The following is a 15,316-nucleotide window of genomic DNA, read 5'->3' as shown; positions in this document are numbered from 1 at the left end:
CGAATACTATCAAGTATATATCCAATTAAAAAGTGTGACAGTTGAATTGTGTGTCTCATGTAACAAGCCATTCATCCAAGTAGTCCTAGCGTAATGATACACCCACCGTTATTCCAGTGACATTTGGATCCCACATCCTGTCTTGTACAACACTAATGATCGTTTGCAAAAAATCGCTTGTGAAGATAACACCAAAGAGAAGCCATCAGAGCTGCGGTTGAAGGAGCCATAGATCATCATCATAGATTCGAAACCAATTGCTCATACATATATGATCCATGTTGCTGATGTCATACTACTCACCAAATCAAAATTTTATTGTTGTTGTCGCTGGTATAGCTAAATGTTCAAAGCTTATTTGTAGTTAATAGTTGTGTAGCGTTGTAGTTAAAGTGGAAGAGCCTTGCTTGTTGTTGTTTTTCTGTGTGGGAAAAGAAAGGCACGCCACAAAGAAATAATCATGCGCCTGCCTTATCGCAATAAGAAGACCACCCTGTGGGTCATGCTTGGAATTGTTGTTGTCACAATGTTTCTATTTAAATTTACGGAACTACGTCCAATATGTTTCTTCAAGGACGAAGCAGTACCTGCCTCAGCTCTATCCGGACAATCAGCAGCAGTGATGCGTGGAGATATGGTAAGTTTTTTCTACACTGCCGTTTTGTTTTAATATTTATGCAAAGTGTATTTTTGTATTACAAAGATTAAAATAGTCAAATTCAAGCTACACTATACTATACACTGAAAGAAAATATTTAACATACAATACTTTAAAAGTGGAAATGAAATGCAACATACTGAATTTTGTGGATAGAAACCTTTGCGACATGTTTTGTGTGTTTGTCCGGCTGTCTGTCTGTCTGTTTATTTTAATTATCGTATACAGATCGCAACTTATGAAATCACTATTGATATTGGGGGCCGCCATAGAGTAGATGTTAGAATCGAATCCTGGCGAGAACATAGATTTTTGTTTTTTAGAGGTGGTTATTCCTTCCTAATGCTGTTAACACTTGCAAGGTGCTATGCCATGTAACAACTTAGCGCTGCGGCAAGCCGTTCGGATTCGGCTATAAAAAGGAGGCCCTTATCATTGTGCTAAACCTTGAACCGGACTCAATGATATGTGAAAAGTTTGCCGCTGTTCCTTAATGGAATGTTTATGGGCAAATTTGCATTCTACCACTGTTGATATAGCTGCCATTCGTATTAAGTCAAATCCGTTTTAATGATTAACACAGCAAATTATTGGAAATTCGTTTGAACTATTCGATGTTTAATTGTTGTCTGGATAATTGAAATGTGTTTCATTTAACCAAAATTCGCTGTAACAGCGAACAATTTTTACATTTCTCGACTCAACACTTAAATCGGGAGATCGCTTTAACCAAACTCGGTACGGTTATTCATTGAAATCGAGGAAAAAAAGCGACTTATTTTCCTGTCGGGATATCGGTATTAAGGGTGCTATATTAAGATTTAGGCCATCTTTGAACTTTAGGCTGTGGAGTGATTTCAACAAACAGACGGACGGATATGCCTAGATTGTCTACACATATAACGACGATCTAGTTCTTTGTAGCGTTAAAAATGTGTACTTAGATGTGTTGCAAATAAAATTTGGTAGGATTTTTCTTAAATTTTATTAGGAAATAATTTTCTTGAGTGGCAACACTGGTCGCCATAACGATGACTAAATACAAAACTTTTTTAAAGGATTTTACAATTAATATTTATTTCAATTAAGCGATTTTTCATTAAGGAGGTGGTTTAATTGCATTTCAAATTTATAAAAAAATTCTAGAATTATTAAGTCACAGTGATTGTTTGTTTGTTTGTATCGCCCCGAGGAAGTTACGCCACATTTCTGAACCGATCTACACGAAATTTAGTGTAGTTTGATTTTTTTTACTTAACTACACATGTCTCACGAATTTCTTAAAATCGGTTGAGATTTAGATAAAGCTTCCATATATGTGGGTATAATGGCACCGCTTGCTTTACTTGCTCTTGGTATTTACTGCTAATTAAAGCATGATATGGCAGACATCTGTGTTTTGCCACTCTCTGTATATTGGATTTGATTTAACATGTTCGAATATGTGTTGTATATATGTATTCCATGTATTTGAATCAATTCACGATAATACTGTAAAAGGTCAAATTCGCAAATAAGCTCATTTGGCTTTCGTTTTTCTCCCCAAAATGTCCTTATAGCGTTGACGTGCTTCTTTAATAACGACAAAAAATCCTCTGTAATTGCACATAAAATCATCAGAGTATTTGTTTCCACAAACAAATATCCGTTTGCCGCTCCATAAAGCGTTTGTTGCTGTCGGATTTTTGTCAGTGTTTGCAACCTTTGTGAGACCTTTGTCACATCGTAAGAGTTCCCACATCCCTTTCAAGCAAGTTTATGAAGTCTGTGGGCAAACAAGACCTTTGTCAAACAATTTTACCGACTTTTGGACACAGCTGGTGCTTAATTAGAACACTCGCTTGCTCGCTGACTTGCTATGATAAAGTTCAAAGTTGTTTGAAGTAGAAGCATTTTTGTAAATTTTAAGAAGATTAGTTTCTTGGAGCCTTCCTGCCTGCCTGCGAACAGGACAATTTGTCTTCGTTACCCTTCATATTGGTTCGTATCACATCTGGGCACGCAATGAGGCATGAAAGTCTTTTCTCCATATTTCACTCAACTAAATAATTTGTAGTCGCTCTTGAAGTTTTGATCTTGTCGAAGATGGACTTTGTCAGTCTCGTTCTTGCTGAAAATTCCCTCATTAATTTAAGGGGAAATTAAATTGAGTGAAATTGTTTTAAAATTTTACAAACGGTTATAATTTTTGTGTTCTATTTGCACGTTGACAGTGGGCTAATACTGAACATTCCTTAACGAAGACACAAATAGATGAAAAACTAGTGGTTAGTGTCGATTGATTTCGGTAAACATATCCAATTCCAGCATATACAAACTAAGATAAAATTTGTAGAATTTATGTGAAAATCAAAAGATAAATTTTAACAAAATTTAAGTTTTTAATAATAAATTGATAGAAATTTTCTATTGATTGAATGGACTGTGAAACCCAACTCTACCCAAAACGATTCCAAATGTGGGATCAAGGGATACAATAATATTGATTTAATTTTTTTTTATAAGTTTTTGTTTTATATCATTTTAGTTTATTTCTTATTTTTTTATTATCTTTGTATTTCATTTCATTTCATTTTATGTTATTTTATTTTTTTTCATTGCATTTTATTTTATTTTATTATACCTTCCACCATGGGATGAGGTCCGTCCGTCTCTCTGTCGAAAAATAACTTTCAAAGGAGTAAAGCTAGGCGCTTGAAATACTTCTTTTTAGCGTAGGTCGGTTGGGATTGTAAATGGGCCATATCGGTCTATCTTTTGATATAGCAGCCATATAAACCGATCTTGGTTCTTGGCTTCTTGAGTCACTAGAGGCCGCAATTCTTATCCAATTTGGCTGAAATTTTGTGTAAGGTGTTTAGTTTTGTCTCGCAATAACTAAGCCAAGTATGGTCTAAATCCATTCATATCCCGATATAGCTCCCATATAAATCGATCTGCCGATTATATTTCATAAGCCTCTAAAGGGCGCAATTCTTATCCGATTTTGCTGAATCGGATAAGAATCATCAACTTCAACATACCTGTGAATTGTGGTCTGAATCCGTCTATAGACTGATACAGCTCCCATATAAACCGATCTCTCGATCTTAGAATTTGCCCAAATTTTACCCAATGACTTCCTCTATGATCTCCAACATTCAATTAAATTTCTTGATGTAGCCTTAATAGCAAATCAATTCGTATCCATCATCCTTTGTTTGTCTAAAATGAGATACCGGGCAAAGAACTTGAACAAATGCGATCCATGGTGGAGGGTAAATGAGATTCGGCCCGGCTGAACTTAGCAGGCTTTTATTTGTTATACCCTCCACCATATGGGGGGGTGTGATATAGCTACTATAAACCGATCTGTGATCTTGATTTCTTGAGCCTCTAGAGGGCGTAATTCTTATCCGATTGGTGTGAAATTTTGCACGACGTGTTTTGTTATGATATCTAACAACTGCGCCATTTATGGTTTAAATCGGTCCATAACCTGATATAGCTGCCATATAAACCGATCTTGGGTCTTGATTTCTTGACCCAATTCTTATCCGATTTTAATGAAATTTTGCACGAAGCATTTTGTTATGATGTCTAACAACTATGCCAAGTAGGGTTCAAATCGGTTCATAACCTGATATAGCTGTCATATAAACCAATCTGGGGACTTGACTTCTTGAGCTTCCAGAGCGCGCAATTCTTATCAGTAGGTTCAAATCGGTTCATAACCTGATATAGCTGCCATATAAACCGATCTGGGATCTTGACTTCTTGAACCTCTAGAGGTCGCAATTATTATCCGATTTGCCTGAAATGTACGACGGATCCTCTCATGGTCTAAATCGGTCTATAGCCTGATACAGCTCCCATTTAAATCGATTTCTCTATTTTACTTCTTGAGCTTCCAAAGGGCGCAATTCTTATTCGAATTGGCTCCACCATATAATTTAATTGTTGTCCGAACCGGACCATATCTTGATATCGCTCTAATAGCAAAGCAAATCTTTTATTTTATCCTTATTTTGCCCAAGAAGTGATGCCGGGAAAAGAACTTGACAAATGCGATCCATGGTGGAGGGCCACATGGACCATATCGGTCCAAGTTTTGATAGAGCTACCACTTAAACCGGTCTCTCAATTTGATTTATTAGCTGAAATTTTACATTTGGCGTTTGGTATGACTTCCGACTTCCGTGCCGAGTATGGTTCAAATCGTTTTGATGACTCGCAGCAACTGTGCCAAGTAAGGTCTAAATCACTCCATAGTCTGATGTAGCTGCCATATAAACCGAGCTCTCAACTAGACTTTTTGGGCTTCTTGTCAAATTTGGTTGAAATTTGCACATGTCGTTTTGGTATGACTTCCAACAAGTGTGCCAAGTGTGGTCTAAATCGGTTCATAAACCGATATAGCTGCCATATAAACCGATCTCCCAATTTGACATTCAATGCCTTTGCTAGCGGCCAACAAAGTAAGTCATCTATGATGACTTCTATGCCAAGCATGCTCTGTCTAATTCCAAAAAGTAAAAATTGTCCAAGGATGTATGAGCTTCGATCCTGACGAACTTGCCACGTTCCTGCCAGAGTTTATTATGATCGTTGCTTAGTTTACTGTTGAACATTTTCCTTTATTTGTGTCTATTGTAGACGCATTATCTCTATCCCACTGTAACTGTCAACTCAAGCGTTTCAAGCATTAGGGCAGCAGCAACATTCACAAAATCAACACATGACACTTTTTGATTAAATTCGCCTAACCCGAGCGTCTTCCGGCAGCAGCAGCAGCATCCATTTGACAAAATAGAATTTCTTCTGTTTGTGAGCCGAGCCCCGTTTGACTATCTGTATGACGACAGTAGCCAGTAGCAGAGATGCCCGTACCAAAGGATCATCCATCTAAGGTTACCTGGCTGACCTTAATACTGGGATACCGACTCGCATCACTACACATTACCCCACTTAAGTGTTGTAGTGTCCTTTGAAGTAAAGTGGTGCTCAGGGAGTTAAACAAAATCTGAGCACCAAAGATTTTCTCTTTCTCTGCCCTTGCATCTCTTGTCCCCTGCTGCAAATATGCGAAAATGGAAGAAAATGAATGAGTGCGGGAGCATGTGCTACAGAAGAGATTTTCTACGTTAGAAATTCATGGAGCGCTGGGAGTGCGTTATGTGGTAACTTGGTGGCTGGCTGAGATTCAATTTGTTGCACACACTTCTTATGGGAAACTTTTTTCCCTTTTCCGTTGCGCTCGCTTGTGTGTGTGTGTGTGTGTGTATGTGTCTGTTACTGTGACTTTGGCTTAGCTAAATTTTTTGTTTGTCTTCTGTAGCCCGTAGTCTGCCACCACGCTACAGCACCTTTACACCTCATCCATTTGGCGCTGTGTATGGTGGTGGTGGTGGTGATGGTAGAGGGTAGTTGGTCGGTTTTTTTTGTATCTTTTGGATAAGTTTTAATATTTCCACTTGAAGGAGAAATGCCCAAGCCCTGGAAGGAAACAACGGACACGAAGGAACGCAAAGGTAAACTCCGAAGATAAATCCCAAATATCTCTTTAGCAAACATTAATTCGATTCCTATTCTGTCGAGGAGTGAAGCTCCACTCCACTCGCTTGCTCCATAATGTTTGCCTTGGTTTTTTTTTTTTTTGAAAATTGAAGATTATTTGTCTAAGCTTCCGCAACACCTTTGTTAGTGTCCTCGACCTCCCACACCCCGGTGACGCGGGGCATCTGCTGAGAATGCTTCGTCGTAGCCAATGTCCAACAGATTTGCACACAAAAGGCCAGTAAGTGAGTGTCGTTTATATTCACTAAGTGGATGTGTTTGTCCAAAAGTTACATTCACTTCATTTTAGTTGGTGCCGGGTGGCACTCCCATTTGCAGGTAGTTTGTTTTTTGAAAACTTTTGGGATGTGCCATGGTAGGTGGTCTTGATGGGTGTGTGCGAATGTGAGTTGCTGGGCGAGTGCGTATTAAGTTAGTGGGGTAGTGGTGTTAAGTTGTTCTATGGCGTTCATTCTCCAAAGCAATCGGAAATGCGAATCTCGTTGTAAGTCGTTTATAATAAACTTTGTTGTTATTGTTGCTGTTTTTTTTTTTAAATACCCATAGGCCTGAAGTATTCCATTGTCCAAATGACTTACAAAAACACACAATTAAAAGACGATTTTTTTGGGGCAGGATTTAGATGAAGGCTGGTTACTTTGGCTTCGACATCAATTTGGAAACTGTAGGTTGGGGGTATAAGTGCCACCAGAATGTTCTGAGTAATGGATGCCATTATTTGGAAATGATTTGAACTTTTTGTCCCTCTTCTTCACGTGACCATGGCATCTTTCTCTGTATGTCCTGACTGCAAACATTTTTTAACGCAAGAACAAGTCTGCAAATCGCATAGATCGATGATGATGATAATTACCTTTTCAAATGTTGTTCTTAATTAGATTTCTGATAGTTTCGCTTGATTTGTGAAAACTGGGAACATTTGTCATGCACCAACGGCGTTTCCAATCAATTGCGATGATAACGTTTGAATCACGTATAGCATTGAATGTGAATCATCAGATAGGAGAATAGATTGTATTAGGGTAGTTCAGCATTTGGTTAGTTCCAGTGATAAAATCTATTAAAAATAAACAATGACCATTTTCGTGATCTACAGTTTAAAGGCATTACATACACGTATGCGCATTTTATCTTAATGAAGATTAGTTCATGCAGGACAAGCCAATCTTTTCGCAAAAAAAGGTGATCTGAAGACATTAACTGCTTAGACCATTAATTTTATTTTTGTCGTTCATTCGTAGTTTACTCGAAAGAAATTGATTTAGCGATCGCTAAATGCGAATGTATGAAGCGAATAAACCTTTAAGCTTTTCGCTTTATAATTGCGGACCAGCAACTCAAATTTTAGTCATGCATGCGAATGAAAATGAGAAAAACGCTCACTGGTATTTTACTTGTCGAGTAAAATAGAACATTTAGTTGTTTGTCAAACCCACCGAATTTGCGAATTTTTCGGTTAGTGTTTAAAGGATTAATAAGTGAACAACTAAGGTAGGGCAAAAGTCGGAAAGTGTCTACTATCTAATACCTACGTTATAAGTGTGAATTGGATCATCATTATATGAACGCAATATTTAAATCTGAACCGATTTTTATATACTTCGATAGATGCGTAAAAGATTACATAAGAAATTTTGTCCAAATCTGTGGAAAATCTTATTTACTAGGATCTTTTAAAAGTAAATCGGACGATGTATGGAATCTATATCTAAATTTGAACCGATTTTCACCAAAACATATACTTTTCGTCATTGGGCTAAAAAAACGATAACTCGTAAATTTCGTTGTGATTGGATAACAAATGCGACTTGCACACTGATTAGCAAAAAACGGGAGGACGGGCAAGCAGTATGGAACGCAAACACAGACAGACGGATATTCCATAACCAAATTAGCAAGAGTTTTTTAGTCGATCCTTACCCTGCTTCATTTCTACGGTAGTGATGCAGGGTACAGTTCCTTAGAAAGCAAATTGCAAATGTACTTGGTACACAAATCACCATGGATAGGCGGACGGATAGACAGGAAGACGGACATGGATTATCGAATCAGAAAGTGCTTCTATGTCGATTATTTGCGAAAAATTACCTCAAAAAATTGTAAAAAGGTTAAAAAATGGCAATTTAGCATTTTATTCTTCAACGAATAGATCAACCTGTTGGGGTAAAAAACACAAAAAATAGCTTTGAAAAAATCTTTAAATTTCATTTTAATAAAAATACAGATTTATCCTTAATATAGAAAGTGCATGACTTCCCAATTATGCTTTGTTTGTGTTTAGACAAATCATTTCGGATAAAATTGTCTTTCTATATTTTTCTTTTATACTATGTTTAGACCAAAGCGGTTTTGAACAAACGACTCGTTTTCCCTTTATATGCTCTGAAAACGGCTCGTTTTTCCTTTACAATTTATAAAGGCAAACGACTTGTTTGCCACAAAAACGAGTCATTGAAAGCATGTGAGCCCAAATAAATGCCTAAATTGTGCTAAATAAACACAACCCTGAATAATGTCAAAATATAAAAATCGAATTTTTCCAAACAAAAGCTAGAAGATAAACAAAATTTTGCTGATGAATCAAGAAAAAATAATTCTACATCATAACATTAATGTTGGAGTGTGAAAAAAATGCAATTTCCAAAACATCTCAACTAGTGTGAACGTTTAAGACGTTAAAGCAAAACGATTCAATGTAGACCATTATTTGTCAAAAGTGGGTACATGTTTATTTATGTGTATGTATAGTAATATCATATGGCACCCCTGAAAGTATACTACTCATTTAGGGTTTCCCTATTATATTACGATGTTATTTGCAAATTTTGAGCTTTTTCTCACTCACAGCTTTAAAGGCTAAACGAATTAAAATTTTAAACATAATAGTGGTCGCCGTTTGAGTGAATGAGTCAATGACACCCATTTATTCGTTTAGGTTTCACAAAAGTCACTGGTCTTGACAGTAAAACTTGTTAAACGAGTCTGATAGAGACTGGGACTGTAGACGGGTTCTTTATTTTTGATGCAATCGCTTATGCTCGGCAAGCTGTCAGTAGTATTAGCGATTTTTTGACATTTGGGGTTTATCCAGGATCCATCTTTGTGCTATAATCTAAACCCAAATTAAAAATTTTTTTGCAAAAACATTTAAGAATCTCCCTATTTTCTTTGCAATCGTCTGATTGAAGAGCCTTTTGATCTTTAAAGGCTTATATTGGGTTGCCCAAAAAGTAATTGCGGATTTTTGATATAGTCGGCGTTGACAAATTTTTTCACAGCTTGTGACTCTGTAATTGCATTCTTTCTTCTGTCAGTTATCAGCTGTTACTTTTAGCTTGCTTTAGAAAAAAAGTGAAAAATAAATAAAATAATCTTTTAAAAAATCCGCAATTACTTTTTGGGCAACCCAGTAATTTTCCTTTATCTTCCGCTAATAAAGGGTTTTACGGGCCATTCCGTATTCGGCTGACCAATTATTACACCTACTGATTGTCAAGAAATCAAAAACAACGGGCTGCTGTTTTAACAAACATTTTCAACTGCTTTTTCAACTTTGTTGTTTTAAATATAAATACAAAATTTTAGGGCTTTTTCCAAAGCGAGTCGAGCTAATGGCCATGATAAATTATATGGGAAGGGAATATTTTAATTTGTGGAATATTGAAAATGAATTAACTGTTCAACATATTCCTTGTACACATGACATCGCATCCATTGCTCGGTGGCTAAAGTCGCTCGTCACTTTTATTACTCCGTTATCGTGTTCATAACTGTCGGTGCAACTAATATATGGTAATAAGTACAACAACAGCACTTTCAAGAATATATACAATTTGTTTTATAAACCGAATAACGAAATTAATATACCCCCATCCTATGGTAGAGGGTATAAAATGTATGCAATACAATACAAAAATGAAAATTGCTATAATAAATTTTGCCATGTGGCTACTCAACTGAAGTTGTGTTGCGGTCAATAATTGATCTATAAGAATTGGGTTTTTTCGTTACACTCATAGAAAAAAAGTTTGTTGAAAATAGCAAACACTGTCTGCTGAATATTAGTAGTTAATTTTGCTGTTATTGTAGCAGTGTTTCTGCTATTACAGCAATTTCAGAGTAGCAGGATTACTGCTGAAAAGTCTGTTGTTTGCTAAAAATTACTGCTGCTTAATTATGAAGGGGATGTTAGAAGGAAAAATAAAACACATATGTAAATGTGTGTCTCAGTGGATGTTTATGATCATCACTGAACGCATACTTTCCATAACACCTTTTCTTTAAATTTAGATACAAAAGGCCATATCAGTCATTAGTAGAGCAATAACAAACAAGTAAAAGCGTGCTAAGTTCGGCCGGGCCGAATCTTTTATACCCTCCACCATAGATCGCATTTGTCGAGTTCTTTTCCCGATATCTCTTTTTAGGCAAACAAATGATAAAAGAAAAGAATTGCTGTAAAATTGGAGCTATATCAAATTAAGATCCGATTTGGACCATATTTGATTTAAATGTTGGAGACCATAGTTGAAGTCATTGCGTAAAATTTCAGCCAATTCGAGTAAGAATTGCGGTTTATTTATGCTGTATCAGGCTATAGATCGATTCGGACCATATTTGATATATGTGTTGAAGGTCATGTTGCTCAAAATTTAAGCCAAATCGGAAAAAGTACAGCTAATATGCAGGGTTGTCGAGCTTGGTTAATGTGATTATTGTATCATAGATGCGTTTTCGCTATTAATACGATTCAAATACAATATACCAACGCATGGTCATTGAAGCCATCACACCTAATATGGTTGAAAAGTCTTCTAACCAAAGACGAAACGCGTCCCATAGTGGTTGGTGTGTGTTGCTATCTTTGGCTTTCCTTTTCCATATGCATCTCCGATCATTGAGCTTGTCTCGAAAGAGAAACAAACAAAAATTGTAAAATTTAATGATCTCGCCCTAACAGGCAAAAAACTTGAAAAATTAAATTGGATAATAATTAGGCCCTCTGGAGGCTGGAAGAAGTCAAGATACCAGATCGGTTTAAATAGCAGCTATATCAGGTTATGGATCGATTTGAACCATATTTGGCAAAGTTGTTAGAAGTCATAACATAACACATCGTGCTAAATTTCAGCCAAATCGGATAGGAATTACGCACTCTACACGCTCAAGACCCCACCTAGGTTTGTATGACAGCAATATCAGTAAAAGACCGATTTCAACCATACTTAGCATAGTTGTTGGAAGTCATAATAAAACACCTCATGCAAAATTTCAGCCAAATCGGATAAGAATTGTGCCCTCTAGCGGCTCATACCAAGACCCCAGATCGGTTTATATGACAGCTATATCAAAACGTGGACCTATATGGCCCATTTACAATCCCTACCGACCTACACTAATAAGAAGTATTCGTGCAAAATTTTAAGCGGTTAGCTTTACTCCTTTGAAAGTTAGCGTGCTTTCGACAGACAGACGGACAGACGGACGGACATTGCTAGGTCGACTTAAAATGTCATGACGATGAAGAATATATATTCTTTATGGAGTCTAAGACGAATATTTCGAGGAGTTACAAACAAAATGATGAAATTAGTATACCCCCATCCTATGGTGGAGGGTTTAAAAATGCGAGCTAGCTCAGCCACGTTTCGAAATGTATACCAATGGATGGATCAGGTAGCTTCTTTACAGTACTATTCCACAAATTAAAATCATTTCTGCCAACAACATTTCTAAAAAAGTGCTAAAAAATACCTAAAGTATTCAAAACAAGTAACAGCAGACTTGTATACTCAAACCAGCAGATTTTGTTAGTTGAGATAGCAGTATGAAATGCTTGCTAATACAATATCCCTATGTTTGCTGAAACAGCAGTAATGTCTGCTTTCCCATCACCAGCAGACAAAAACTGCTGTTTTAGCAAACTGTTTCAGCAAACTGTTTTAGCTGTTTTAAATATCAAATTTGGTTGAGTGTAGTAATAAATTGCCAATTTAAGAATTATATTCAGTCCACCAGCCAGCATTGATTAGGATGGCTGCGTGCCTTGGTACATAGGGACATAAATTAAAAAAATAACATCCTTATTTTTATGTCCCACCTCTAAGACTCGAAATCGTTACTGTGCCTTTCAAAAAGTTCAGTATATAATAATTATATCCCGCCGTTGAAAGCACTATGCTGAAATAGTCATTGTTGAACTCCGTTTTACAAATTATTGATCCTTAGAAATTAAGAGATGACCTTTTGAAATACTTTATGAAATGAATTTTTAGATACCATTAAATTGACAAAGCGGTCACCGGTTTAAACCTTTCTCTGTCACATAGAGAAAGCTTTTTCTCAATTTACGTTAACATGGTGTCTCTTTCTTTGCTGAATTAACTTAAACTAATTGTTGTATGTTCTAAATCAGTATGTCTGCCTGATGCTTTGTATTTTAAACTCTCTTGCGCCTAAACTTCAGAACTGGCAAGCAGCTGCCTTCCACAATAAAACTCAAACACCGGCATACTGAAACTAAATTCTGCCATATGGAAATTATGAAATTCACTATGAATAATATACTTGAAGAGAAAATTAAGAATCTGCCCACCAAACAAGATATGGAAGATGTTAAAGCCGGTATATCATTTGCAACTTCTGAAATTGCCAATCTGAAGACTGAAAATATTCAGTTAAAACAGGAAGTGGAATTGCTCAAGAACAAACTGGAAGAAAGCGACAGGAATGTGGCATGGTTGGAGCATCAAATACAAAACACAAAGCTTGTCTTTAAAAATATTTCAAAAGATAAGCCTGCTCTGAATATAGTCAAACAGATATGTAATGACATGCTAAACATCAACCCCCCTATAGCTTCGGCAAGAACCCTTTATGAACGAAACGGATTGCAAACTGTAATAGCCGAGTTCCCAAATGAAAATGCAGTAGTTGAGGTTCTGAAAAATACTAAAGCTTTAGCAGGGTCTGCAATCTCAATTGAAAGAGATCTGAACCCTAGAAGGCAGAGAAACAAGATAGCTATGCTGCTCATAAGAAAGTCAATTCTCGAAGAATCAAGAAAACATAAAATCGTAGTTAGAGATGATAAATTAAACATCAATAACAAGTGGTTCTATTGGAACAGCGAAAGAAAATTAATGTGTGGGCGAGAAGAGGGGGAGTCCGTATTAAAAGAATTATATGGGAATGAACTGACAACAGCATTCTACAATAATATTTTTGAAAAAATTGCGTCAAAAAACTAGATGATCTCCAAGGGAGACAAAGCTCAAAGAAAAAACAAAATAATATGGAAATTAAAATTATATCGTACAATGTAAACGGAGTATCAAATAAATATTTGTTCCCTAATTTTTTTAACTATCTAAAGGAGTTTGAAATCATTATCCTCATAGAAACACATATCACAGCACAAAAAAGATCTCAAACCGAAAAATACTTCCCCGAGTATGAAATATATTGGGTAGATGCCATAAAAATAAATAGATTTGGTCGTGCTATCGGCGGAGTATTCGTAGGAGTGAAAAAATCTTTAAATAAAGCAGGCATAAAGCATACATTTATTCTTAATCAGACACTCTGTGGATTACAGATTATAACAGAAAATTTTCAACTGTTGATAGTTCCACTCTATATAAGGGGCTCAGACTGGATACGAGAGTTTGCCCTAGCAAAATTGTTCATGGAAGAAATGAAATGCGAAAACCTTATAGTGCTAGGTGATATAAACGTTAGAATAGGCGAATCACAACAAGGCATTGTTGATCTATATAGAGATTCGTTCCACGCATGTACTGGGCCGAGAAAGTCTAAAGATAAAGAATTAAATACGAATGGACGAAGGTATATCGACTACTGCAATGAACATAACCTGGTAATTCTAAATGGCCAAACATTAGGAGATGAGGACGGTAATTTTACATATTTGAGCAACACCGGAACCTCAGTAAATGATATATGCTCAGTATCCATAAACATGCTTCAATATGTGGAAAGCTTCAAGGTGGTAGACAAAATCTGGTCAGATCATTTGCCAATAACTCTTAACCTAAAGCTAAACAACACAGTAGTCCCACAAAATAGGCTCAATTTACTACCGAAGCTGCATTGGAAAGATAGTCATAAATTGCAATACCAGGAAAACCTCACCGCTAATCTGAGCTTACAATTAATGTCCAACAATATAACATGTCTCAAGCACATGACAAATACAATTGTTGCATCGGCAGTTCAGCAAAACAAAGCGCAGCAGTACGTACCACAGAAAAAGTGGTTTAATGATAGATGCTACTGGGCAAGAAGGAAAACATTTGAAATCTTATCGAAATTTCGGAAATCATCGTCGGAAACAGATAGACAGGCATATTTGAGCGCAAAAAAAAGATATAAGGACATTTGCGAAGTATCTAAAAGAATGTACTACGCCAATATCTCTGAGAAACTAAATAATACATCGAATGCAAAAGAATGGTGGAGTTTAGTAAGAGAGTTAAATGGCCAGGACTTTCGTATCAGTCATACTTTATCCGCAGAGATACTTAGAACCCATTTTATGGAACTGCTCAGGCAGGAACAATCGTCTTTGAGAGCTCATTACGCACCTGCACTGATCGTAAACGACATTCTAGATAAAGACATAACATTAGAGGAAATTAAGTATACCCTTGCCAAAACAAAACCGAACAAGGCGCCAGGTGAAGACCGAATTCCCTATGAATTCTATTCAAATGCTACTGATGAATTCCTGACCCAGCTTGCAGCAATTTTCAACAAGATCTACACCGAGGGCAAAATTGAGGAAGAATTTCAGAAAACAGTTATATTCCCTATTCATAAAAAAGGCAGACTCGATGATGCATCGAATTATAGAGGTATATCCTTTATGAATTCCGTGGCTAAAATATTCATGGGTGTACTAAATGATAGACTGGGACAATGGGTTGAAGAAAACAATATATTGGTTGAATTCCAGGCAGGTTTTCGAAAAAACTATTCTACGGTGGACAATATATATAATTTAGCTTCGATGGTCAATATCAAGCTGGCGGAAAAGAAGAAGGTTTACGCGTTTTTTGTAGATTTTCGAGCGGCATTTGA

General features: G+C 36.4%; 1 protein-coding gene across 1 annotated transcript in view; it reads left to right on the top strand.

The window, feature by feature from the left end:
• Nucleotides 1-458: 458 nt before the first annotated feature.
• The window catches only part of LOC106087975 (protein-tyrosine sulfotransferase), a 100,322-nt gene continuing 85,464 nt past the window's right edge, over nt 459-15,316 (top strand). Inside the window, exon 1 of the mRNA XM_059367839.1 lies at nt 459-637. Coding sequence (XP_059223822.1) covers nt 461-637 — 177 coding nt within the window. The 5' untranslated portion in view covers nt 459-460. The remainder of the gene's footprint in view (nt 638-15,316) is intronic.

Source organism: Stomoxys calcitrans, chromosome 4 (assembly GCF_963082655.1).
Source record: "Stomoxys calcitrans chromosome 4, idStoCalc2.1, whole genome shotgun sequence".
Taxonomy (NCBI): domain Eukaryota; kingdom Metazoa; phylum Arthropoda; class Insecta; order Diptera; family Muscidae; genus Stomoxys; species Stomoxys calcitrans.
The sequence above is the reverse complement of the archived record's forward strand: the minus strand, read 5'-3'. Positions and strand labels throughout refer to the sequence as shown.